The sequence below is a fragment of the Pygoscelis adeliae genome, unplaced genomic scaffold, assembly GCF_000699105.1.
Source record: "Pygoscelis adeliae isolate BGI_AS28 unplaced genomic scaffold, ASM69910v1 Scaffold113, whole genome shotgun sequence".
NCBI classification, from domain to species: Eukaryota; Metazoa; Chordata; class Aves; order Sphenisciformes; family Spheniscidae; genus Pygoscelis; species Pygoscelis adeliae.
This window is the reverse complement of record NW_008825108.1, coordinates 6,244,408-6,269,071: the sequence shown is the minus strand read 5'-3', so window position 1 is coordinate 6,269,071 and position 24,664 is coordinate 6,244,408. Positions and strand designations below refer to the sequence as shown.

Sequence of the window (24,664 nt, the reverse complement as noted above, 5' to 3'; positions counted from 1 at the left end):
AAACTATGGTACTGTTCCAACACTACAACTGCCTTCCCCCTAAATATAGTTATATTCTTTCACCATGTTTCCTCCCTCACAGTAAACACATGGGTCTTCTCCTTCTAGTCCTTCTAAAAAACCTCTCATTTAAGCTGACTCAGAACTGCACTGAATTTCAGATCTTTTTTCCTGGATCACAAGAGTTGAATGTCTTTCTTTACTAGCATCTAACACCACCATGAAATCTGTATGTTCATGTGAGCGATATCTTGCACCTGCAGTAATTTCACTGATGGCTTCTCATGTGTCCTTTGAGGGTTTGCCTGAGGCCAAAAAGACCTTAAAATGTGGCCAAAACAGCCTCTTTGTATACATCTTATTTCCAGATTGGGTTCTGGCATCCTCTACTTAACCAGACTGTTCCCTTGCTTTAAAACAGTACTTGCTTCTGTGGGACTACACATGGAGGAAATTAGTGTTCAGGCAGGACCTGGCTAAGGAGCAGTGCATTTAGAAAAGTATACAAACAGATTTGGACATTTGCTAAAATTTGCTTTGTGCTAGGTGCAGATTGGCAAACTTTGTACTACCAGCATTCTAAAAATGCAGCTATTTTGTGCTAGTTTTCCACTTTTTTTCATATTTTTCTTTGTATGCATGGAGTCCAGATTTCCATATGAGGAGACAGATAGATCTTGAAATTAATTAATTGAGATCTCTGCTGCCCACCTACCAATTTTTGAGTATGCCTTCTTGTTGCATGTCACCAGACATTTTTGCCTTGTTATTATATTAACTGCCACAAGCTTTTCAAAAGGCTGTAGCTGTAGGAAAAAAAGGCTGTAGTTGTAGGAAATTACGCATTGAGTATGCTGCCATGAAGCCTACAACATGTAAGGTTTCTTTCCAGCAGACCATGCAAAATGAGTGTGGGTTTTTTTATTAAACGACTATAGAACCCCAAAGGTCTTGCATTTGATGTGTTCATTTTTCAATATCCCTTAGCCCTTTGAAAGCCTCTGAGTCAACATGTCTACCACCAGAATGAGCCTGGGTGGGAACATAGCCTTCTGAGGGAGGAATGAGAGCCAAAGGGTAGCTGACGTGCTGCTCTGACCCAGAGGCACACCCCGACCCCAAAGCCGTAATAGTTTTCACCCATAGTAACCATGCAGACTGCTGAGGTCCTAAGGGTACTGCACTGCACAGCTAAAATAGAGGCATCGCAGGAAGAGGAAGCAGCAGTATATTTCATGTATGCACAGTAATTTCATAACAGATGGCACAGGGGTAATTCTGGCTGATGAAGAGAAGGCAAAACTTTGCCTTTTTGGAAAGATACAAAACTGCTGACTATGCCAGTCACCAAAGACAACCTTGGGTTAAAACCTTTTTTTGGAAAGGAGAGTAAAACATTATATTTTTCTTACCTTTTTATAAATGTATCTGCCTTGAAATAAGGTGCAGAGGTCTGTTGATGTGTTCTCTAGTTCACACTCACAGATTTTTTTGCTGCTAAAAGGAGTATTAAAATTTTTTCCCCAGTCTGCAGGTCCGTTCAGCAAACCGCAGCACTGGTTCTGTAAGAAAGGAGGGAATGGGGAGATGAGGAAAAAAGTGGTGATTTGCAGTTCGAGGAGAGTAGGCGAGGGAGCTGAGAGGAACAACGAAGGAGAAATTTCCTTTCCTCTTTTCCCATGTGGAAGTTGTCCCAAATTGGTATGTCTCAAACACCCTTCATATTTCCATACCAATTATAAGAATGTAAGTGCACAAGTTTAAAAAAAGGGGAAAAAAAGGAAAAAAGACCAGATTTTCAGCATACAGTGCCCAAAAAACATTAACATACTATAAAGTTAGTAATTGTCAGTGCCAGAATGGAACTGGAACAATGCTGGGTATAGTATTGTTTGAGAATCAAGTCTTCTTTCTGCAGGTTATACTTGCAGAAGGTAAGTAATAGCTCCAGTAACACCCACATTTCACATCTTGAAAAGCCAGGCTGAAAATGTAAAATTCAGGCACATAAAACTCTGAAATCTAGAAAAATAACCACCTTGAATGATGGTTAGCCCTTTAAATTAGAAATGGACTGAGAAGGCCAGGGCTCCATTTGGGGTTTGTGAAACCTAAACCAGGTGCAGCTTCACTTCATGTTCCACTTTATTCAAGCCACTAAAGCTCAGGGGTGCAGACTTGGGTTTGAGGTCCTCCCTCTTTTAAAAAACAGCTGGAAATGTTCACATAATTTTGTATAAAAGCAAAGGCCATGGGACATAATAAAGAAATCCTGGTCTATTTAAAAATTAATACAGTAATTATAGGATTTTTCATTTTGCTCACCCTTCAATCATCTCTCCAGGGAGCTGCTTATTATATCAGAAGAAATAAGCTGACCCAGAAGCAAAGGACAGGGCTGGAGGTGGAATGAGGAAGGAGAAGTAGAAGTAATATAAGCCACCCAAATATTGTTTCTTGCTTCCTTATCTTTCCAACCAGCAGCCTTTAAAAATATAAGAATTCTTTAAGCCTATCCATCAAAGTCATCACCCATTAGGGACTAAAAAAAAAAATAACAGCAGGCACACTGTCTATGTACAGACACAGGTACTAGTAGGAGGGGCAGGGGTCTACACCATCAATGATATCAGTGAGGTGCAAGGGTATTCTCTGTGTAATACCCAGGAGCAAGATGGCACTAAGTGTCCACCTTCTGGGGTCCTGCAGGTGGGGGAAGCCAGGATAGGTATAAGCACAGTGAAAACAAACCTCCTTTTTATCGTATTTTCTTCCCCCTTCTTACACAGTAAAGTATGGCATTTAATGATTTCATAGCAATAGGATATTCCAAATTAAATACACTCCTGAAGTTTTCCTTATCCCTGGGGTAATCTTGCCTTACGAGTACTAGATAGTTCTTAGCTGGGATACAGTGAAGGAGTGATGTCCCTTCAGCAGGGAAAGCTGTAACAAAGGAGCAGGCAGCCTTCTCATGAAAGAGCTTAGCTAACTGTCCGTCTCACTTGCATGTTGTGTGTCCTTGCTCCATTGCTCTTATAAACACTGCTGCACAAAGAAATCATCACAGAAAGCCCATGTCACATCAAGAGAGCAGAAGCCCCTTGCATAGTGTTTTAATTTGCGTTTAAGTCAGACCCTTCCCCATCCCCAGGGAATGAAATTCAAATCTGTGGCAGAGTAGCCATAAAATGAAGCACAGACAAATGCTAGAGATGGAACAGAGAGCAACAACCCCTATCCTTTGTTGCATTTTAATTACCATTCTCTCAAACTTCTGGAACTTCTCTTGAAACGATTTAGATTCTTCTGTAGAGCTTTGCAATGAATTCACACTCGCCAGGAGAGTCTTGTTAACGGATGTTTCAATCTGCAAGTCCAAATATTTTATTAGTTTTTGGGGTAGAAACAAAACTCTGGGAAGACATCAATGAAAATGCAGAATAATACTGTACCTGAGATCTGTACACTGCTCCTAAAATACCTCCTGTGATCTGAAGGATCAGGATCAGAAGCAGTCCAATAAAAAACTAGGAATAAAACAAAAAGGGGAGAAAACTATAGTACTTTTGACCAAGATGATATAATTTCTTCAAAGTGGATGTTAATCTTTCATCTGCTTGAATAACCATGTAGGTAGAATGAACTGGAGTTCCAGTCAGAGCTGCTCCAGTTATTCCTCCTTTGGCAATGAGAAAAGGGGGTGCTCGAGACAGAGGGTGCTCAGCTAGTGATCAAAACAAGGGGCACACCAGAGTAGGGCAGTGTGTAGGTGAGAGGTGTTGGGCAGGAGGACAGGGAGGGCGTTCTAGGAGGAAGAGCAAAGGGAACAACTGGGAATTTATGAAATTAAATGGGATAGGTAGTGGGGGAAGACTGGTGCAGGGAACTTCGGTGATGGTTGGGTGGAAAAAAAGTTAGTGACATGCTCGGGGCTCTCTGGACCCTGTCTTCTTGTTGATGAGACCACCCATCATTTTTTCTGCACTGGAATTCAGAAGGGGCTCAAGCACAAGGTAAGCAATGAAAACACATGATCATAATCAAGCATTTGGTTAAACAAAAAGTCCCCCATCCTCATTTGATACTACTTGCAAGGACCTTATCCATCAAATGTAGCTGCGGCCTGTTAGAGGTAGCCAAATGTTTTTCTTTCCTACCAATAGCAGCATGCACCGGCTCTCCTTTATGGCACCACAGCACCCCAGAAACCCAAGGACCATAATGATGGAGCCCACGGCTATCAGCAGATCAACCCCTGCAAACAGGCTGCTGTCTATCTCCAACTCCTGAAAAAAGAGGGGAAAAATATCTTTCAGCTACAAGAAGCTCCTCCTAAAAACATCTGTATCCCCCCAAACAAGATAATTACTTCATAACTGATAAATATACTGATTAGCAACCATGGAGAAATTCTGATCCATAAATCAAAAACCCGTAATGCCCCCTTCTTAAACGTTTTGTTGGGGAGCTCGGTAGAACCTGGCTTTTCACAGCCTTCATCTCTGTACAAGATGAAAGTCAACTTTACAGAGTAAATAAAGATCTCTTGTCTTTAAAGTGGCTTTCAGTTAGTTTTCAGTCGATGAATCTTTGCTTTTTACTGGAAGTAGCAAAACTGATTATCTTGAAATCTCTCCTACATTAGCCAAATGTTAAAGAAACAGAACCTCTGTTTGTCATTAGAAGGCCAGGAACATACTCTGTGACTGTTCCTGAGAGAACACTTCACAGAGTGATGCTGGATATACTAGAGAAATAGTTAGATGTATTTTCCAAAGCAGCTTTCTTTTTCTTTTTTTTAGGCATGATCTCTAATACTACCCTCAGAGATGAGGACTGTATTTTGATGTGTGGGACATTCAACTAAACAATTCATATACCTCAATATTATTAAATATCAAATTATTCAGTTCCCACAGGACTGACTAAGGCCAAAGGCCAAAACAGAGAAAAATATTCAAAGAATATTTTCCAGTGTGGCTGGTGCCAAGATTAGCAAAAATGTCTGGAAGTTGTCACATTTATCTTCTGATGGAAATTGCAAAGGTATATAGACAAGTATAATTTGAAGAATGTGTTGTTCTTTTCCCTTCCAAGTTGGACTGATCCTCCTGTTATTTATTCTTAGAAAGCTCTATTCATCTACAGCCAAATCCTTATGGTCTGTTCAATTATTACTCAGGCAAAACATACATTGGTTTTGAATGGGAACTTTGACTGCCTAGAGGCAAAAATGTGAGAAAATGCTTTCAATTTTGGTCCCTACTCTTAATTCACAGTTTTTGGGGAGTGCTAAGTGTCACTTCAGGAAACCAGTTTGGGACACACTTAAGTATACTTTTCTAAATAGGAAATCTCTCAAAAAATAAGAAAGCATAATAGTGGTTATGGTTTTCCAAGCTCCGTTGTACCATCTGAACCATCATACTAGAGATGGTCAATTAGCAAGTATGGCAATTTTAGCTTCTTGTAAAATGTTGATTGAGGAGTGAAAGTTGTCATTCTTCTTCTTCCACAGGAGAGAACGGCAGAGCTCTCCACCATGACCTAATTTACCCCATGGCACAACATCATCATGAACCGAGTTCTGTTGCATCCATCCTCTGCCAGACATGAGACATCTGGGACTGGCTAAGGGCTAAGTGTCATCAGCCAAATGGCAGGAAATATATAAAGCTATCTTCTTATCTCCACCATGTTTTTATTTCCAGGAGGTAAAATACTGACTTAAAAATTATTGTTCTTAACTGATGGACTGCGGTAGAGCAGCAGAGGAGCGACCTGAAGATTTCCGACTTAATCTATACTGAAGGCTCAATCTGGAAGCTGAAAAAAATGCTCCCATGTCACACCTGGCCATTTTTTCATTTCTATGGCCAGAAAGCCTTTTTGGAAATAGAAGTGTGCAAATTAAATTTTCAAATTCATTTAGAGTTCTATGGCCCAACTTCACAAGAAGAAATATACTGCTTAAACCTTAGAGTCAGATTGTTCTTCCTGTTAGTATAACGAAGGACCAACGTACAAAGATTGCACCATGTCTTTCAGAGAAGCATCTACAAGCTGTGAAATCAGCTTCACTCAAGGGTGGTGGAAAACTTGCTGTGAGTCAGAGGCCAGTGCCACTGGGAGCACGCCTGGCAAAAGGTTGGCAGGGCCCACAGGGCCAAAGGGCCTTTGCACCAACAGAACCAGCCTCTGCTGCATGTTTGCAAGATCAAGGGCACCTCAAAATCGTATTTTCCCTAGCTTTGCAGAAAAGGAAAGTCATAAAGCCTGAAGTAATTTAATAACCCAGATAAAATGCAGGAGGGGAACTCAGGGACTTTCATCTCCCCTCCAGGAGTGCTGTTAGGTCATTTTAATCCTAAGTAAAGGTTTTCGGATCTCTGAAACTCTTTCTATGTAAATATGAGGGAAAAAGGATAAGGTGTTTTTAAGGAGCCACTAAAAATAGAAGGGAAAAATCCTTGCTCCCTTTCAGAGTTGCAGTTACTGGGGAAATAAGAATTGTGTTATTGAAGGCAGTGAGAAATGTAAAAATATTACCTACGCTCCTCATTATTCTCTCTAACACTGAAATCAATATAAAAACCATCATTAGTTTCCATTAGAGGAGAGAGAGACACATGTTTTCCAACAGAAATCAGTGTGCATCTGCAAGAGCCTACATTAATAACACTAGAAGACACTTCTTGTAGTCACGTCTGTGCTTACGTCGATCACTTTATCTGACTACCTGCACCATCTTGTTTTATCTTAAACATCATAAAATGCATTAATCTTTACCCACACAAACCACCTCAACAAAAACATAACAACTTTGAGGAAATGAAGATGGGAGATGAAAGCGTATGCAGTAGCTTCCACATGTTACATGGTTCTGGTATGACTGCATACACTTACCTGCTGAGCATCTTTGCTAACACGTATCCATATAGAGACTCCCAGAATAACAGAACCACACACCTGCAGGAGAAAATAAAGAATATTTAGAAAGATCAGCAATTTTAGATTAACGTGCAGCATCCAAATTGCACCAGATGCTGGCCAAAATTCTGAAATAATTTGTTTGGCAAAGTGAAAGAAACATGAATTGCTGGAGCATAGAATATTGATTCATATCCAGGAAACTTCATAAGGGTAGTTAAATCTTCAGTTATGCACCAAATCCCTGACGTTTCTACCTCAGAGGACTCCACATTTCCTTGATGATTTATGCATGTGGTTGGGAAGCACACAGAAATTCTGTCAGATGAGAGAGGAATATAAATTGCTATTGTATGTATGTAACATGGCTGTAAAGAACATGGTTTCTTGTATAATGGAAACACATGAGATTTGATAAGGGATGTTTGTATAAATGTTGTTTCTAGAATTATTCAGGACACATATCTAGAGACAGATTCGCTATGGTAAAACTATCAGGAAAAGTTCTAAATAAAGTCTTTCTGCTGTTTCTATTGCAACAATATCTGGCCATCTCTAATCCTTAGAATATTCCTCCTATAAAATGCCTATAGTTATTATTTCCATTACATTTTTACAGAAAACAACCATACTCGGTCGTGTACATGTGAAAGTTAGACTGGGGTGACTTGCTTTAAGATGTTGAAGTCAGGGCAGATGAATCCCAGGTCCAGGCACATTGCCTAATCACTAGTTGTGCTCCTGTTTCATTGATTGTTGATGTACCGTTCCACTATGAGCCAGTCACTCTATTCCTAACCTTGTCCGTGATGATTCTTACACAGAATTTCTCTTTATTAAGTGTTGGAGACAGGTAATTAAGAGGCTAATCAGGTGTAAGGATTGTGCCTACTGAGGCGACTGGTGGGAAAGAGAGATCACTGAGGACCAGAGACTAGTTGGATTTAGAATTACCGTCCTGTATGTCATTAATACTCAAGTCATAAATGGCCCTGAGATGTTGTTATGAGCTTCCCATGAAGACCGGGACTATTCCTAACCTTTTAAAATTAAAAGAGCTATTTTTATATGTTTTAGATAATTTTTCTTAAAAAATACTTTCCCTGCAAAAGGTTTCATATAATATTCAGCATCAAAGACCATAACGACTTTAGCAGATTATTTAATATGGAACCGAGCCAGCACTCAGACATGAGTACCACACATTTTCCTGCTCTAAGTAAAGCTCCTATAAGTACATTTTAAACATGAAAAGGAAAGTTGTACAATCGATGACAGCTATATCATGTTATCAAATTTAACTAGAACTCCCCACTGAAACCTTCTGAATCCCACTGAATCAGCCTAGAAACTGATGGTGTCATATGACTCCATATTTGGGTCTTGTTCAGCAGCACTAGGTGAGCCATGTGGCTATGCACCAGACAACACGGGCTCGCTAATGTGAAAATTTCCACTGAAGCAGCTATTGCTACAAATCCAAACAGAATTTGGCCCGCTGCCTTATTTGTTACATAGGACCTCCCATAAAAATACAGCACAGTAGTAGAAGTAAATTTAACTGAATGTACAGGAACTTACCAACCAGATGGGAATGCTTCAATATTTATTTTCTCCATTCAAAAAAGAAACATCATTTATAAATAAAAATTTTTAGTAAGGTGTATATATTTTAATTGTAAAATATAGAGTTGGTTTAGGCTGATAAAAAAACGTTCCATTTCAGTAAAATCTTAATGTTTTTTTTCTGTTTATTTTCATACTATACAAAGTGTACAAGAACACACAAAGAAAAGTTTTGAAAAAACAAATCAAAATGGTCTGTTCCCAAAGAGTCCAACTCAAACATTTCAAGCTTGCTGGAATACCCCATCCTAATGATTAAGTTTTCTTAAAACAAAGTTTCGACCAAAGAAACTTTCATTTCAGGAAATTTCATTTTTAATGAACCAATATTCTCCAATGGAATAAAAAGAGCTTCTTTGAAAAGGTCCTCGCCCATTTTCCCAAAACTAGATGGCTATCGTAGTTTTGCCTCAACCCTTGACCAAGAATCAGTGACCTCGTCACCATGTCATAAACTGACCAGGAACAGGACTGTTGTCCTTCAAATTCCATCAGTCCTTCTCTTCTCTAGCCCTTCAGTCTTGGTGTGATGAAGAAATACAGCCTAATTAAATTAATATCACCTCAGATGAGCCTGCTGTGACTCTGGACCAGCAGTATATTAAGACTGCACTTCTCAGACACGGGTATACCAAACCTATGGGGAATTCCCTCCACTGGCACACACTTTTTAAGCAACCAGTTTAAGGGTATCAGGAGGAGCTTTCTACAAGGTTGCTCCTGTTTAGGAAAACATTTGACTGGAACGCTTCCTTGAGATACCTGAAATTAACAGTGGTAGGAAGGTCCTACAGAGAACGTGGTCTATGGCTCGGCATACCTGCTAAGTTTGTGTTGCTACTTTCAGGGATGGAGATGTTCAGATGTAAGGTATGGGGAAGGGGGCACTTTGGTTGTAGATGGGACTGCAAGTCTGGTATCAACAACTGATCAAAGATTGCTCTATCACTAATCGGGTTGCCTCAAACTAGGATCAGACATCAATATTTAGTGCAAAAAAATGGTAATCCTACAATTTTGCATGATGTAGAGTAGCAGAAGCTGACAGAATGAGGGCAGCAGGTGAGACTGGTTATCCTGCAAACTCTGAAGAAGAGAAAGAGGAAAAATCTGACCTACGTGTCAGGTTTAATGCACAAAACTGAGTTAAGGATTAACTTAAGGACTATTAAAAGCTCCGTATAGGCACCCAGCTCCAAAGCACAGGTCTTCAAAAGCCCATGCTCAGCTTTCTTTCACCAAACTGGGAGGATGCAAAACTCTACGGACGCTCTGGAGCCCAGCATCGGGCTCATGGGGCTGTAGATTCCCAGGGGGCACACATCATGTAGTGAAGCCAGAGCCACTTTGCAGAGCTCACTTTGACTATTCCAGGGCTTACATGCTTAGTGCTATGCTGTAAAAGCTGCTTAGAAAAAGGCATCAGAAGGCTGGAAGGCCCATTCCCGAGTCCCCTAGGAGGGGACACTCCCAGAGAGATTGCAAAGGGCTTAAAATGAAAGGACACCAGGTAAATATGCAGCCGTTGCTCTTATCTAGTTATAAAGTCACCTTCATTTCTCACAATCAGTTTAATTTTCCACTTGCCAACTGCCTTGTACACCAGGGAGAGCAGCTGTGGGATCAGTGGCTGTAAAGACATCACTGTTCCCTGTACTTTACTACAGCAATTTAATCATTTCCAGGAATTAGAGACAGGAATGTGAATCAAAGAATTCAGCTTCATTGTACTCCATCGGCCCATATTCCTGTTTGCACCACGTCTGTTCTTCCCTATCTTGGTAGCGCTAAACCCCTTCCTTTAAAATAAGTAACTATAGCTGCATTCCTGTCCTCCTCTGTCCCATCCAGGCAGTCACATGCACAGCAAATGCTCTCAGCGTACTCTTCCCCAGAATAGAGTACGTATTTTCCTACCTTTGGCGTAAAGATAGGTTTGGGAAGTTTGTTCCACGCCTGCTTGTTTCCTGAGCTTTCAAGACTCCCCCAGGATTGCATCCTGTGTTTTTTCCTAGGAAACCCATGCTGTCACTGGAGGCTTAAGCGTGGGGCATTATTCACATGTTCGTTCCAGAAGTAGTTTGGAGCTTTTCTAATGCTAGTCTGAGACATTTGCCTGTGTTTTAGCTTACAGTAAATGTAAATGAATGTGAACATGAAAAGCTTCCTGAGTGGCAGGAATTCCAAGTCAGAAACTTATGGAGTCTTTTAAGTACCGTTGCAGAAAAACTTCAACACAGATGTCAAATATCTTCAATCTGCCTTGATGGAGGTGGAGGAAGAAGAGGGGGAAGGCAGTCCAAACCATCACTGGCCTGTTAGGAATTTCTTTGTGAGGTCCACAAGCAATCAAAGAATTTTGCTAATTCTTCTCATTTTGGCTAGCCACAGATTTTCAAAGGGTATTGTTTGTGGCCCCTTTTGAATGGTATCACCTTTTCACTTGAAAAAATCCCTTGAGGCAAAGCCCATAATGTGGCTAGTAGTTCCACTTCTGGTTTCAGTAAACCTCTGGTGAACCTGACAAATCTCTGTTGGGAAAGCTGACAGTGAAGTTGAACCATGAGAGAAATGTTCTTTAACCCAAACCTTTCCAGAGCTTCCAGGACCTGAAATTCTTGCAAACCAGCTGAGATCTGATAAATAGACAAATATGGTTCAAACGACACCCAGAAACTTGCCTGCTGCCCTGTGCTGTATCAGTCTTGATACAGCTATTGGCAGTACTGCCAACCCATACCATTTTACAAACGTTTACTGTCCACCATCAGAAAGTAATTATGACATTGAACGTAAAGCAAAGAACCACAAAGAAGGATATGAAACCCATTTATCAATTAGGAGGCTAAAAATACAAGTGAATTTTCCGTATCTTCTGTTGCAACTACATTTTCAGGATTATGCCGTTGGGATGCAAGCAGCAGACAATAAAAGCAAGAGAACAATGCATTGTAAGTGGAGAATCTGTTATCTTCTGACTGAAATGAGTGATGTCCCTTGACACAAGGGGCACGATATGGGCAGGGTGAGATACTCATGGCTGGTCTACTTTTGAATGCGAAGGAAAGCTATTTTGAAGGAAAAAGACAAAGGGAAGGGCAAAAGTTAAACATATTCTCCCCTTCCTGATTTAGAATCGTACTCTGGTTCCACTTATGCTCTATTTTCTTTACAATTCCTTCAACAACAGCATTCAGATAATGTTGAACACATTTCATGCATCACTAATAACAGTTTAAACACCAACTTACCCAAAATAAGAAGTTGAAGACGAACATGGAGTATTTCATGCAGCCACTTACACCCGCCATTTTCAACAAGCTGAAACAAAATCAAGCACTGCAGAAGAAGCTTTCCTAAGGGTTTGTCTTTGATACAAAAGTTGTTCCTGTGTCTTCAGAAAACCTGTCCAAACACATCAAATACACCGTGCTCTGCTACTGAAAGCAAAAATTGCGACCAAGGCATAGACAATTATTTAAATAGTTCCTATACCACAGGTAAACATTAACCAGAGCATTGGGAAAGCACTACCAGGTGTTATCACTGAGTCTCCAGACTCTTACTGTGTCTTTGTGATTTGTACTTTTCTGTGGTCCTGTTAGTCTTGTCCTATGCCTCGAAAGTAAATAGATAATGCAGCAAAAGTCATAGTTTCAGGAGAAAGGGAAGTGAGCATAAAAACATTTTACAGACCTGCTTTTAAGAGGTGGAAATGATTGCATTTCTTAATGCTTTTAAGTTACAGGGTTTACTCTTTCATTGCCCGCTCAATATTGCCAACATTCATTCGGTCATGTTCACCCTCCCACTCCAGGTGTTCAACCAGCATAAAGGGATGGGTCTGTGTCATCCAGGCAGAGGAGGTGTAAGGAATCTGTCGCCATTTTCTCCCTCTCGGTGTCTACTTCAGGTCCTTTTCCTCTTCCTCACCAAATCAGGACCCCGGGAACCTGAGCGTTGCGGTGCACAAAACGTTCTGCTGTGCAGGTTTCCAAAAGTGTTGTGAACCCAAGCACAGCAATCATGGTTCTGGCGTCAGATGCAGGATACCTCCCAGCAATAGGAGCTAGATTCGTCCCAGAAGACAAGGCAATAAACCTGTTTCATTAGTTTTGTTTTATATCTTGTTTGTTTTCTTTTGTGCTCCTCAAACTAGGAATCCTGAGGGGAAAATAAAGGTATCATTGCTCTGTTTTTATTATCAGCCTTTTCTGGAGAAGCCCCTTATAGCAGTCCTTGGAGGGATGAGGGTCAGACACAGGTTCCCCTGGGTTTGTGATAAAAAAAGAAGCTTTATTTTGCAGGTGAGCACAAAGGATTTAAATCTGAGAGACTAAGGGCATGCTGGACTGAACTGATTTATGAAGCCCCCTTGGCCCAAGCCCATTTTTCAGTCTTCACTGTCAGTTCGCATTCTTCAATTCTGCTGTCTGTATTTGGAAAAAAATGGAAAGTGTTAATATATAACACACCTGTAGATGGTGACAAAAAGATGTAATTTAGAGCCTGGGTTTTGTGGGATCCACAAAAAAAATCATCTACTCTACATTGAAAACAACTTCCTCTAGCTGGTCTCTAAACCAGCTTCTAATGAAGGTGTGATGTTGTAATCTCTCCATTCACTTTCACTAATTATATTTAAACAGATACAACCATTCCCATTTTTACGAGCAGCTCTATACCTGCCTTTGACTTTCTGGGCTCCTTTCTGGAGTAATACTCCTTTTTCTAACTAGGAGATCGGCTGTCTGACTAGCTGATTTCGCAATATCCACCCTGAATCTGAGAATGTTCCTAAAAATAATTGCGCTCATGAAATACAGATTTTGTAAGGATTGGGAGAAACAACTGTGTGGTATGGTTTAGATCTAAAGCACTCAACAAATAAGTAAGTTGAGAAATGTGGGTGTCTTTATGGAGGGATGCCATAGCCACAGATGAATCATGAGAAAAGTTTAAAGGGCCATATAAACTTGTATGAAAAGGCCCATGAAGGGTAATAAGAGAATCACAGATGACACAGAATTTGAAGAGGTAAGTCTGCAATCAGACCATGCAATTGCAGTAAACTGAGTTTATTATACGCGGAGTTCGGAAACAGCATTTTGTACCAAAAACTACACAGCTATAAAACTTCACGCACAGTAGATACTCATTACAGAAGGCTTGAGCTGTAGCACTGTTGTCCGTGAGATGCTTAGCCCAGGCATTCAGTCAGAGGTGTCTGAGGGAAACCGTGCTAGGGCTGTAACAATATAGGAAGCAAGCGTGAGCATTCACACACTGGCCTTTCGAAAAAGGCCGGTGGGCAAGGACGTTTCCCGTGCAAGAGGCCCGCTCCCTCTTCGCCTCCCCGCTTTCCTTCACAGCACTAGTGGATTTTGGGCAGGTAGGGGTCTGCGCCAGCAATGCCCCGCAGTGACTCCCAGAGTGGTATACAGGCCCAGGCTCTCGGAAGACCCCAGGCCTGTCCGGGGGCAGAGAGCTCCACAGCATCTCTGGACCCTTCCCCAGCCTCCACCCTCGGGAGGTATAAGACCAGCACAGTTGAGTTTCTCGTTCAGTCTAGGAAATTTAAACAGCTGAAGATAGATATGATTTAGATCTGAAACCTGTTTTCATTACAATTTTATACTTATGGCTGTGGATGTTGAAGAAATTTGCCAGAACTTCTGGGATTTTTTTAACTTTTTTTTAAAATATGTCTATTGAACATTAACCACAAGCAAGTTCTGGTAAGATCCCAGTTTTTCCTAAACCTTGAAGAACCTACCTGCATTTTATAAGTTTACTGATCTCTTTGAAAAAGCAAAAACAGACTTTCCTAGGACCTGATAGATGCTCCTTTTCTAAGATGGCAAATAGAAAACAATGTCAAAGTTAAACACATTTCCTAGTGGGTTTCCAACGTGCTAAATATGGCTGCTGAATAGAAACTCAGTATCTGAATTTGCTACGATTCCTACATGTTTCATTTCTCTATTTAATGGTATTTGAAGTAAAAATATGTCATCTAAGATTAAAAGCAAACAAGCACTTTCCATTAAGTGACAGATTTCCAGGTTAAATCTTCTGTATGAGTTGGTGATTTCTTATTTCCTGGTTACACAGTGCTTTTTTATATGTCGTGGAGAAAGGGAAAGCCACAGTTATGGCACAGATTACGTTTGCAGTCGTACCTATAAGTATGAAGGTCATGCAGATAATTGCAGAGGCTTATGAATGAGAGCAATGGCATGAGAAATTTTGCGGCTATTTGGCTGCATGTGAAATTGCTCCCATTACCCCTCCACTAACCATTTAGGTGATCAGCTATGCCCTACCAATAACAAAGCCTGTGCCACAAAGTGCTCAAAAGCTTTTCCCAGTAAAGAAGTTGTAAAACCCCATTCACTTACTGCTCCTCCTTACAGATTAGAAGAGGAGGATTATCAATGCGCAGCCCGGATGCAGCGCAGGGTGGGAGCCTCTGACGCAGCACACGCAGCTCCCTGCCACAACAGGGGAGCTATGATGACATGCTGACTTTGCCCGCTGTGTCACACAAGAAACCGGAGAGGGAGAGGCATATTTTGGCAGAAAAAAATGCCAGTACACCTGTAATGAACCTGGAGTAAAGCATCTCCCCTTTGACACTTCCCAAGCAGCTACAGTTGGTTTTATAATGCTTTTATCTTCCTTCTCCTCTGAGCCTTTCCTCACTTTGAGCCTTTTTCTTCTTTTTTTACAACCTCCATTTCCCCTTGTGAGGTGCTTCTCCATGGTCAGGCTGTGACCAAAGCCCCATATCAGATGATTCACTGTATAGGCAGTCATACTTCAGGTCCGGACTTGAAAAACCCGTTTGCCCTGCATAGCAGCGAGCTCTTTGAACAGTGGGATGTGGATGGTGGATAATAAAAGTTTGTTTGCCACTGGAATTTCTGCTCAGTGCAGTGATAAAGGCACAACAGAGAAGATGGGTAAGAAAGAACTATATTTAGCTTGCAATCTCAAAGAGAGCAGCAGATCTCTGGATCTGCTGAATCAGTAGGGACAGCCTATATAAGCTGTGCAGAGACAGATCTCAGGCTGTCACAGCATTCATCCTTCAGCCAAAGGGATACTTCACCTCTTGCAATCTCACCTGTTGCCCTGAGGTCTCTACTCAATACAAGTTTCTGCCTTTCCTGATTAAACTCCTGTCTAAACAGTAGTGCAAAGCATAACAGCTTTTTCATGTTTTCACAATAAGTTGCTCACCCTTGATGCCAGGTGAAACAAATGCTGTGTGCCATCAGCCTTGACAGCATTTTGGCACTCATCTAAATGGGGAATGCTGCCAAAAGAAGACATGTTTGCAGTCCAAACAGCAGGACAAACACATTCAAACCAGTGGGAAATGGGAGCATCTCTTTTTGTCCTTGAAGGTATTTGCAACACTGGGTCTGACTGAGATTGCAGTCAGTCTATTACACCTCCTGTCTTGGTTTCAGCCTTAGCAAATAGAGCTTACTGCAATACCATAATAGCTAGTAATACTGCAATTGTAAAACTGAAGTATACTCCCATGTCTGAGTCTTAGCAAAATACTAGTGTCCTAACAGATCTTACTTATAGAGAATTATTTTGCATTGGAATATTATGTGGCACTGACATCGCTGCTGAGTTTACACTCAGCTCCCAGAGTCAAACAATTACAAGATTCCTTGCCCTCATTTTAAAATATCCTTTCATCTAGGCCTTGAGATGAAGGGTAAGAGCTTGCAAAGCTTGACAAAAATATACCTGAAAACTCCAAAGGCTGAATAAAAAGTAGAAGAAAGAAGACAGCAGTATTGTATTTAATCACGAGTCTTACACCATTTTCATGATTTTGGGTAGCTGATTTGTGATCAACAATACTATAAGCAGATAAACTTTTGGCTAACTTCTATAACTCACATGACTTAGCTATGATTGAGTCCAAGGCTGATCCTGCAATTGACCACCACATGAAAAGGAATGAGAGTATTTTTAACCAGTGTTAGGCATGTATATGGCTGGCTGAGTGAGCTGTTGTCCTGGTTTCAGCTGGGATAGAGTTAATTTCCTTCCTAGTAGCTGGTACAGTGCTGTGGTTTGGATTTAGGATGAGAATAATGTTGATAACACACCAATGTTTCAGTTGTTGCTAAGTAGTGCTTACACCAGTCAAGGACTTTTCAGCTTCCCATGCTCTACCGACTGAGAAGGCTGGAGGGGCACAAGAAGCTGGGAGGGGGCACAGCCAGGACAGCTGACCCAAACTGCCCAAAGGGACATTCCATACCATGTGATGTCATGCTCAGTATATAAACTGGGGGAAGCTGGCCGGGGGGGCCGCTGCTCGGGGACTGGCTGGGCATCAGTCGGCAGGTGGTGAGCAATTGCATTGTGCATCACTTGCTTTGTGTATTATTATTATTATTATTACTATTATTATTATTACTACTATTATTATCAGCAGGTAGGTAGGATGGGGCTGTGTGTTGGATTTGTGCTGAAGACAGTGTTGATAACACGGGGATGTTTTAGTCACTGCTGAGCAGTGCTTACACAGGGTCAAGGCCTTTTCTGCTTCTCACCCCACCCCACCAGCGAGTAGGCTGAGGGTGCACAAGAAGTTGGGAGGGGACACAGCCGGGACAGCTGACCCCAACTGACCAAAGGGATATTCCATACCATATGACATCATGCTCAGCATATAAAGCTGGGGGAAGAAGAAGGAAGGGGGGGACGTTCAGTTACAGTGTTTTGTCTTCCGAAGTAACTATTATGTGTGATGGGGCCCTGCTTTCCTGGAGATGGCTGAACACCTGCCTGCCGATGGGAAGGAGTGAATGCATGCCTTGTTTTGCTTTGCTTGCGTGCGCAGCTTTTGCTTTACCTATTAAACTGTCTTTATCTCAACCCACGAGTTTTCTCACTTTTACTCTTCCAATTCTGTCCCACACCCCACCGGGGGGAGTGAGCGAGTGGCTGCATGGGGCTTAGTTGCTGGCTGGGGTTAAACCATGACAGCCCTTAAACTGTCTGTTTATTTCCACTGACCAAAAAGTGAGCCCAGGAAACTGAAGTCATATGAGATGGATCCCACCTAAGAGCTTCCCCAGCGGGGCAGCATCTCTGTTTCACAGCAGACCCTTTCTGCTCTTATAGTGCTCTAAAGGAAGAACATGTTTCTTTCCCTTTTAGGACTTTTTTACTCTGTTAGAGTGATGCAAAAAGTGCAAAAAAAAAAAAAAGGAAATGAGGATCTGGCCTTAGTATTTAACACTGTGGGCACATCTGCGCAGCTTTTGCCATGAGATGGCTTTGCCTTGACCCACCCCAAAGCCTTGGCATGGTGTACAGTCCAAGGCAGCAAGCCCAGTCTCTCACAGGCACTGGTTCGTTGCAGCTCAGCAGTGCACTGACCCCAGCACCACGCCAGTTCAACCTCAGAGTGAGCTAGAATCCACCCAGAAAGCAGTCTGGTGTGGTCCCTCAGTGCCAAATACTGCTACTAACTTCTCTCCTTTCTTTTCCTCCCTCCTACCACACCCTGAACTGTTACAAGGATGAACAAAGTTGTGTCTCGGAGCAGGATCTGAAGCCTCTTGGTTCCCTAGGGGCTACATGAGTGAACTGGGCTCCTGTTAGTGTCATACTGAGAACTGATTTCTTGCCTGTTAGGGCTTTTACTTTCACTTTGAAATAATAGGTGTTTGCAACCATTAACAATGTAAACCCTTCTTTCATGATGACTATGTTCCTCTGCACTCCAGCCAATAAAAATGTAAACTCTTAACATAAAAGATACAGCCCAACACATGAGTTGGTGAGCAACCGAGCTCGGAAGAGGCAGTGGCCTGACTATCAAAACAAACCTAGATGTCCCAGCCATGACTATATGCTCAGGAGCAGGCAAATCCTGCTGTGTCCCATGCCAGTCCCAGCTCCGGGCTGGGAAATGTTTAGCTCTCCCCTCTTCACGAGGCCTGGAGAAAGACAGAGGTATAATACCCCTTGTTCCAGCACAGGCACTCGGAGGGGGACTCCTGTGGCCCAGGTGAGTGTGTTGGCCACTGGGGTGGTGGTCACAGGTGTGTCATGCCCTCCCTCTGACCACACTTTTCATGTTAGCACTGGAAATCTTGTCCCCAGGGAGGCAGTTTAAATGGGGATATGTCTCCACAAAAGGTTCCTGTTCTGACAGAAGAGTTTCATCAGAAAATCCCCAGCCAGCTCTGTGCTGAACTATAGCTGTGCTATCCAGGCACTCCGTGGCCTGGCGCCAACATCACTCATATGTTCCTGCTTTAGCAAGGTCTAGTGTCTCGAACACTCTCACTTCCCCTAAAGCAACAATTTTTCCACCAGAAAACAAACCTCATGCAGCAGGTCTGACTGTGATCCGCTCTCCCTCCCAAAGGATGCAGCCTCCTCTTCCCATACACCACCGGTTTTCTTCTAAGCCTTTCATCTGAAAACTCTCTGAGATACATATTTTTAAGCTTTCATTGGTATTTGGCTCATATTAAAATAAAAGCAGTCCTTAAGTACGAATAAACTTGCCTACCTAGTCCACATATTTCTCTTTTCACCTTCCCTGCCTCCCCAGACCTTTTCATTTACTGCTAGCCTTCTTGGCTGTTTTACATTCTTTTTGCTCATTTATGTATTTCATGAACTAAGCTGTTCTTTTATGTCAGGGCTTATGTCAGGGATTTCCTATTTCCCAGCACCTGGTCAGGATTCATTTAAACTATATGTCTCTGGGTTTAAAATATTTTGTTGGTTTCAAAATGAATTCATCATGGATTAACATGGTAATCAGGGTCAGTAAGGGTTTCACTATCTAGCCTGTAAGTATATTATTAGGCCTAACTTTGTTAAAAAAACGCTTGCTAAAGAACTCATACTAAATATGATTCTTGTAAGTTTGTATTATACAGGCAGGGCTCAATGTATGGGAGCTGTTACTGACAAAAGAGGTTGTATTTTTGACCCCTGGCATTTTCAGCATATCTTGAAACTGTCTGTGCCGTAAAGTACAGATTGTTGTGAAGAAAGATGCATTAAAAATATAGAGAACAGCCTTTGTCAATGAAGAACCAACAGGCTTCAGATGCATCTTTAGAATATCACCTTCTTTTTCAAGCAGGGGGGAGCTGATCTAGGAGTGTTTCTCCTGGAAAAGGACATGCATATTTCATATTCAGGTCTAAACACTGGGAACTTGATTCTGATTTTGTTTATGCCTATGTAAATTAAAAGAAGTTTATAAGGCAAGTCACTGTCAGTACAGATTAGAAATTATATATCTAACCTTCCTCCCTGCCCTAATTTTTCCAAGGGAAAAAGAATAAACCTGCCAGAAAAATGTGACACTTTCTCTCTGAATTTTCCCTGCTGCCCTCCAGCCGTGGGTGGGAAGTGTCCCAAATGATATGAGGCCCAGACAGGTATACAGTTATTTTGTGATCCAAAAGTCAGATACTTACAGGTTAGAAAATGAGAACTAGGTTATTCTGTTGTTGGTTTATAGACATCAGTTATGTAACTATAATTAAATTATTCCCTATAAAGATGCTTTCTTAATGCCTTATATGAAAACTCTACATAATACAGGCAGGCAGGCAATGTGGTCACCAGTTATGTTTAGAATTAGTACACGGGAAGTGCATAACATCTGTCATGAAATTTTGCTCCAAAAATGCAGATTTGGTATTTATTTTGACAAGTGTATTTCTTCTATTTCAGGATAATATGACACTCAATCCCCACTTTCACTGAGGCATACCTCTGTTTGGCAAAGTAAGTAAACACATACAAAAAATAAAAAACAAATATAAGTAAGCAAGCTTTAGCTTTCAACATTATTAATTCCTTAAGTCTCATTTGGGGTAAAATATCTGTGCTCTGAAAGTTGAATGGGAGCTTCTTTATTTTCCTATGGTTGCTGTAGACAAAGTGATGCTATCAAAATAACACTACACAGCAAGTGAGCTACAGGCTTCACAACCCCCTGAAACTCAGAGATCCTCTGGGACTATTCTACCAGATGTGTATAGTCTTTTCACAGTCCAGGGAGGAGTTTCCATCCACCCTCATCTGCTCACTGACCTTCACAATCCCGCTGACATTAAACTTTGCTGCTCTGCAGTGCTCTGTGGACACTGGGGTCTTTTCTGATTCAGATAGTTGTATTGCTTTTTCAGTTTAATCCCCTCACACACAAACCTTTCATTTCTGCCCCTGAGTGCTGTTTTTTACAGAACTTGAATATGAAAATTCTATCATTTGCAGACTATAAACATTTGCTGAAAAAACTCGTATTTTCATTCCCACTCATCTTTGTCCCGAAAGTACTATTCATTTATCCCCTCTATACATAAAAAGGCTCTTTTCTTTCCAAATGTTTTTTCTGTAGCTGAAAGGACAGGAAGAGAACTGAAGAGTATTACTGAAAACTTTATAGTAACTACCAAATAGCAGAGTTAGTGGCTTTACCTACTGGCAATGATCCAGATTTATAACTTGCACATGTGCAATTCACATTTGTACTAAAAACTAATTTCCTACTGAAGCCATTGAAGAAAGATGCCGTAAAGAGGCTGGTCTTCAGAAAAGCTAAGAAGCCCATGCTGAGGGACTGTCGGCCTCCCAAGGCTATAATCAGAGCTGAGAGTGCTGAGCTGCTTTCAGAGGAATCTCAGTACCATCCAGCACTAAGCTCCAAATGTTAACCACTACTGTAAAAATAGTTCCCCTTTTTTCAGCTTTCACAAGTTTTCTGGGATTACCTCCGTCTGAACAGACAAGCACATGGAGCTAGGATACTCTTGGCTGTTGCATAAAGATTATTCTCTTCAATGCTACAAGAAATGTCCAAAACCCTCCTTTACTGACATAGAAAGAAAGAAGACGCATACTGGAACAAACCCGGGGCTTTTGTATCTACAGAAGTTCTTAGAGACCAGCTCATCCTTTTGGAGGCCATGATGTGCTTCTTCACTTGCTCTCTGATCCCCTTGACTCATTCTAAGTCAAACAGTACGATACCAGAAGGGACGAGCTTCTGGGGACGAGCTTCTGAAGATGAGCCTCTGATTGCCACCATCCATGAAGGACTTCAAAGCTCTGCACACAGTTTTAGAGCTGACTCTGTAACTTTGAAAACGTCCTCTGCAGGGACAGGGAAGACAATCTTTAATGGCACTACTCTGCCTCAGAGTATCTGCCCTGGGTGGATAGCTGGAATGGCAGAGGCCCCTGTTAATCTTACAGTTAAAGAACTAATGCAACAACTCAAGCCAAAACTAAGTTAGTAAACTTCCTATTTTATGTTATCAGAGTTGCTATGAGAAATACTTGCCCCTGCGAAAGTATTTGGCCAAGCCAAAGCCAAATCTTGAGCAATCATGTTTCTATCCATGGCATGAGTCAGAGGTACTTACAGGAAGTGTGAACTAAAATCAATGCAAATGATGAAACCCTAGTTTTAATTTAAAATAGAATCTATATAGTAGATAACATTTAAGACAGAGGTGGGAATGCCAAAAGGAAGAAGAGTGAAAACTTCACAGCTAAAAGTGAAACAGGATCGTTTTCATGTCATGCCTCCTTTGAGCACAATCGCTGTAGTTCTTAACTGTTAAGATAATAAAAGACAATTTTCCATTGAGCTGTAGGCTCCCCATCAGCATATGGTTAGGCTTTGTGTCTTCTCTTTGCTAAACCATTTACTATCTCAAAGTGAAGAATTTCTTCCTTTGTCATGTCCATAGATGAGATTAACAAGCACACACACTTTATACACTTCATTAATCCTTGTGATGATTCATGTGCATGGGGGTCATACTCTAATCCAAGTCAGACCTCTAAAAATACTTGACCTCCAGATGGCTGTGCTGACTGCTGTAGCTAAGAGTGGAGTTTGGACACATCGTCTTTCTTTTCATAGCACCATAGTACAGATTAAACATATTCAAACTATCCTTATAAAAGACATGCTTAACAGTGTGCTGACTATACATAAAAAAAGGTCATTTGGGCAAGGATTTTGATTAGTCTGAGATTTAGTTCAAAGTCTGGCACCATTGCACTTTGCTCTTGAAAGACTATTTGGGTACTAAAAATAAGGCATAACCACAGTGCTACAAACAATAAGCTTGCTGTCAAAAGATGTCATATACAGTGGGAGCATCCTGCAGGATGCACACTGCTGGTTGCACAGGACTGCGCTCCAGGGTGCCTGAGATCTCTGGAAAGGGTGCCAATGAAATACTACAACCAAACAGAAATGTTGCAAGAGAAGATTAACCATGAAACTAATCACTATTTAGCTATGCTTGCATTCAGCTCCATACTTCATTTTTAAGGCTTGTAGCTCTTTATGAGGAGTCAAATTTATTCCCAGATCTGAATGGCTTCCTCTCCTGTCCTTTCTCCCCATCACACAGAAATCAGATCTCTGTTTGCTTCTGAGTACTGCTATTTTTGTTTATTTAGTCTTACCACTGCACTACTCCAAATTTATTCTATGACAGCCACCCAGAATTCCCTGTCATGAGGATATTTCTTTTCCAGAATTTATAAATAGGATTCCTTTCACTTAACTGCAGTCACTTAAAAAGGTAAGTCTGTAATTTAAGTTAGTTTTTTAATGTGAAGGAGATCCATCCCAAGTATATAAAACAGGAGAGATGTCTTATTGTTGGCAAGTATTTATCTCTCTTTTCCAACTATAGAGAGAATTTAAAGGATTAGCTCAGATTATGTGCCAGATTTAGGAAGCTAATATTAAAGGAAATAGATATTACCCTAAGAGCTTTCTATCTGTGTAAGAAATTGGATATTTTGCACTGCACACAGTGTACCATAAAACAAAGTCTGCTGGCTTTACCCAGAGATAAGATATATCGCTATTTTCCAGCCTGTTGTATTACTTAGAAAATATTTACTCATCCCACAAAGTCTGTTAATCATATGCAAAAAGGATCAGAATCTTACCTGGTGTAAATGGGAAAAACTTCACTGATTTCAAAATGGGCTCAATAGCAGAAAGAACATACCACAGGCCACTAACTCCTCCTGAGACTATTGAAAAGGAATTCATCAGATCAGAATAGATGTAGGAAGTTTAATATCTTCCACAATGATCCATCAGATGTATTTCCTCATAAAGCCTGTCAACGATGGCAAAAAAGAAAAAAAAATCATGAAGGTCAAAAGCTGTTCTCTCAAACCCCATCTGCATCACAGTTTCAATAGATGTTGCTGTTAGATGTGGTGGATTCTACCTCACTGAAGCATTTAAATTAAATCTGAATACCTTTCTGAAAAGATATGCTATAGATCAAAGAGATGCATTGAACCTGGAGCAAAAAGGAATGAGTGGGTTTCTATGGGCTGTATTACATTAGAGTTCAGAATAGATGACCTTAATCCTCTCTCCCCACCTGAACATATGAATCCAGTCTCATTTAGCTAGACAGTACTTCACTGCCATAGGTGTACTGATTTCATGAACTATAAAAATACATCTGATTTAAGAAACTGGCCTTTCAGCTCAGTGAGTACTTCTGAGTCACATAAACCAGTCGTTATTGCAGACATCATATTATATCCTTTTTTATCAACTTCCATTTTAGCAGTTTGTTTTCTTCACTTCCTCTACTCCCATTGCTGTACTCATTAGGAAAGTTCTTCTAATTTCCATTCTGAATTTGCACATAGCCAGTTTACATTTATACAGTTTATTTCTGTCTTTTCTGACAACCCTGTTTTTTAGCTTAGTTATTTTCTTTCTGTAACACCTTTATGAACTGAAAGACTGCTTTGTTACAAAGATGCCACATTCTTCTAGTTTCTCCTCACAAGATGCTTGCCGTTCCCCTACTGAACCTAACTACATCTCTCTGTGCCTGTTTCATTTGAGTTCATCTTTCCTGAGTAAGGGAGCCCCATGTAGGACATGGAGTTCCAGATAAGGTCTGCAAAATAGCCATCCCTCTTTGTAATGCAGAATTCCTCCTTGCAGAGGTGACATTAGAAACACAAAAGCCCAGCTAGAATGCAATCTGGCTGCTGTCGTTAAAGACAACAAAAATCCTTT

General features: G+C 41.0%; 1 protein-coding gene across 1 annotated transcript in view; it reads right to left on the bottom strand.

The window, feature by feature from the left end:
- The window catches only part of TSPAN8 (tetraspanin 8), a 15,311-nt gene extending 3,441 nt beyond the window's left edge, over window positions 1-11,870 (bottom strand). The window contains exons 1-6 of the mRNA XM_009327548.1: window positions 11,811-11,870; window positions 6,910-6,972; window positions 4,161-4,289; window positions 3,456-3,530; window positions 3,263-3,370; window positions 1,413-1,562 (exon numbers count right to left, since the gene is read on the bottom strand). Of these exons, the coding sequence (XP_009325823.1) occupies window positions 1,413-1,562; window positions 3,263-3,370; window positions 3,456-3,530; window positions 4,161-4,289; window positions 6,910-6,972; window positions 11,811-11,870 (585 nt within the window). The remainder of the gene's footprint in view (window positions 1-1,412; window positions 1,563-3,262; window positions 3,371-3,455; window positions 3,531-4,160; window positions 4,290-6,909; window positions 6,973-11,810) is intronic.
- Between the last annotated feature and the right edge of the window lie 12,794 nt (window positions 11,871-24,664).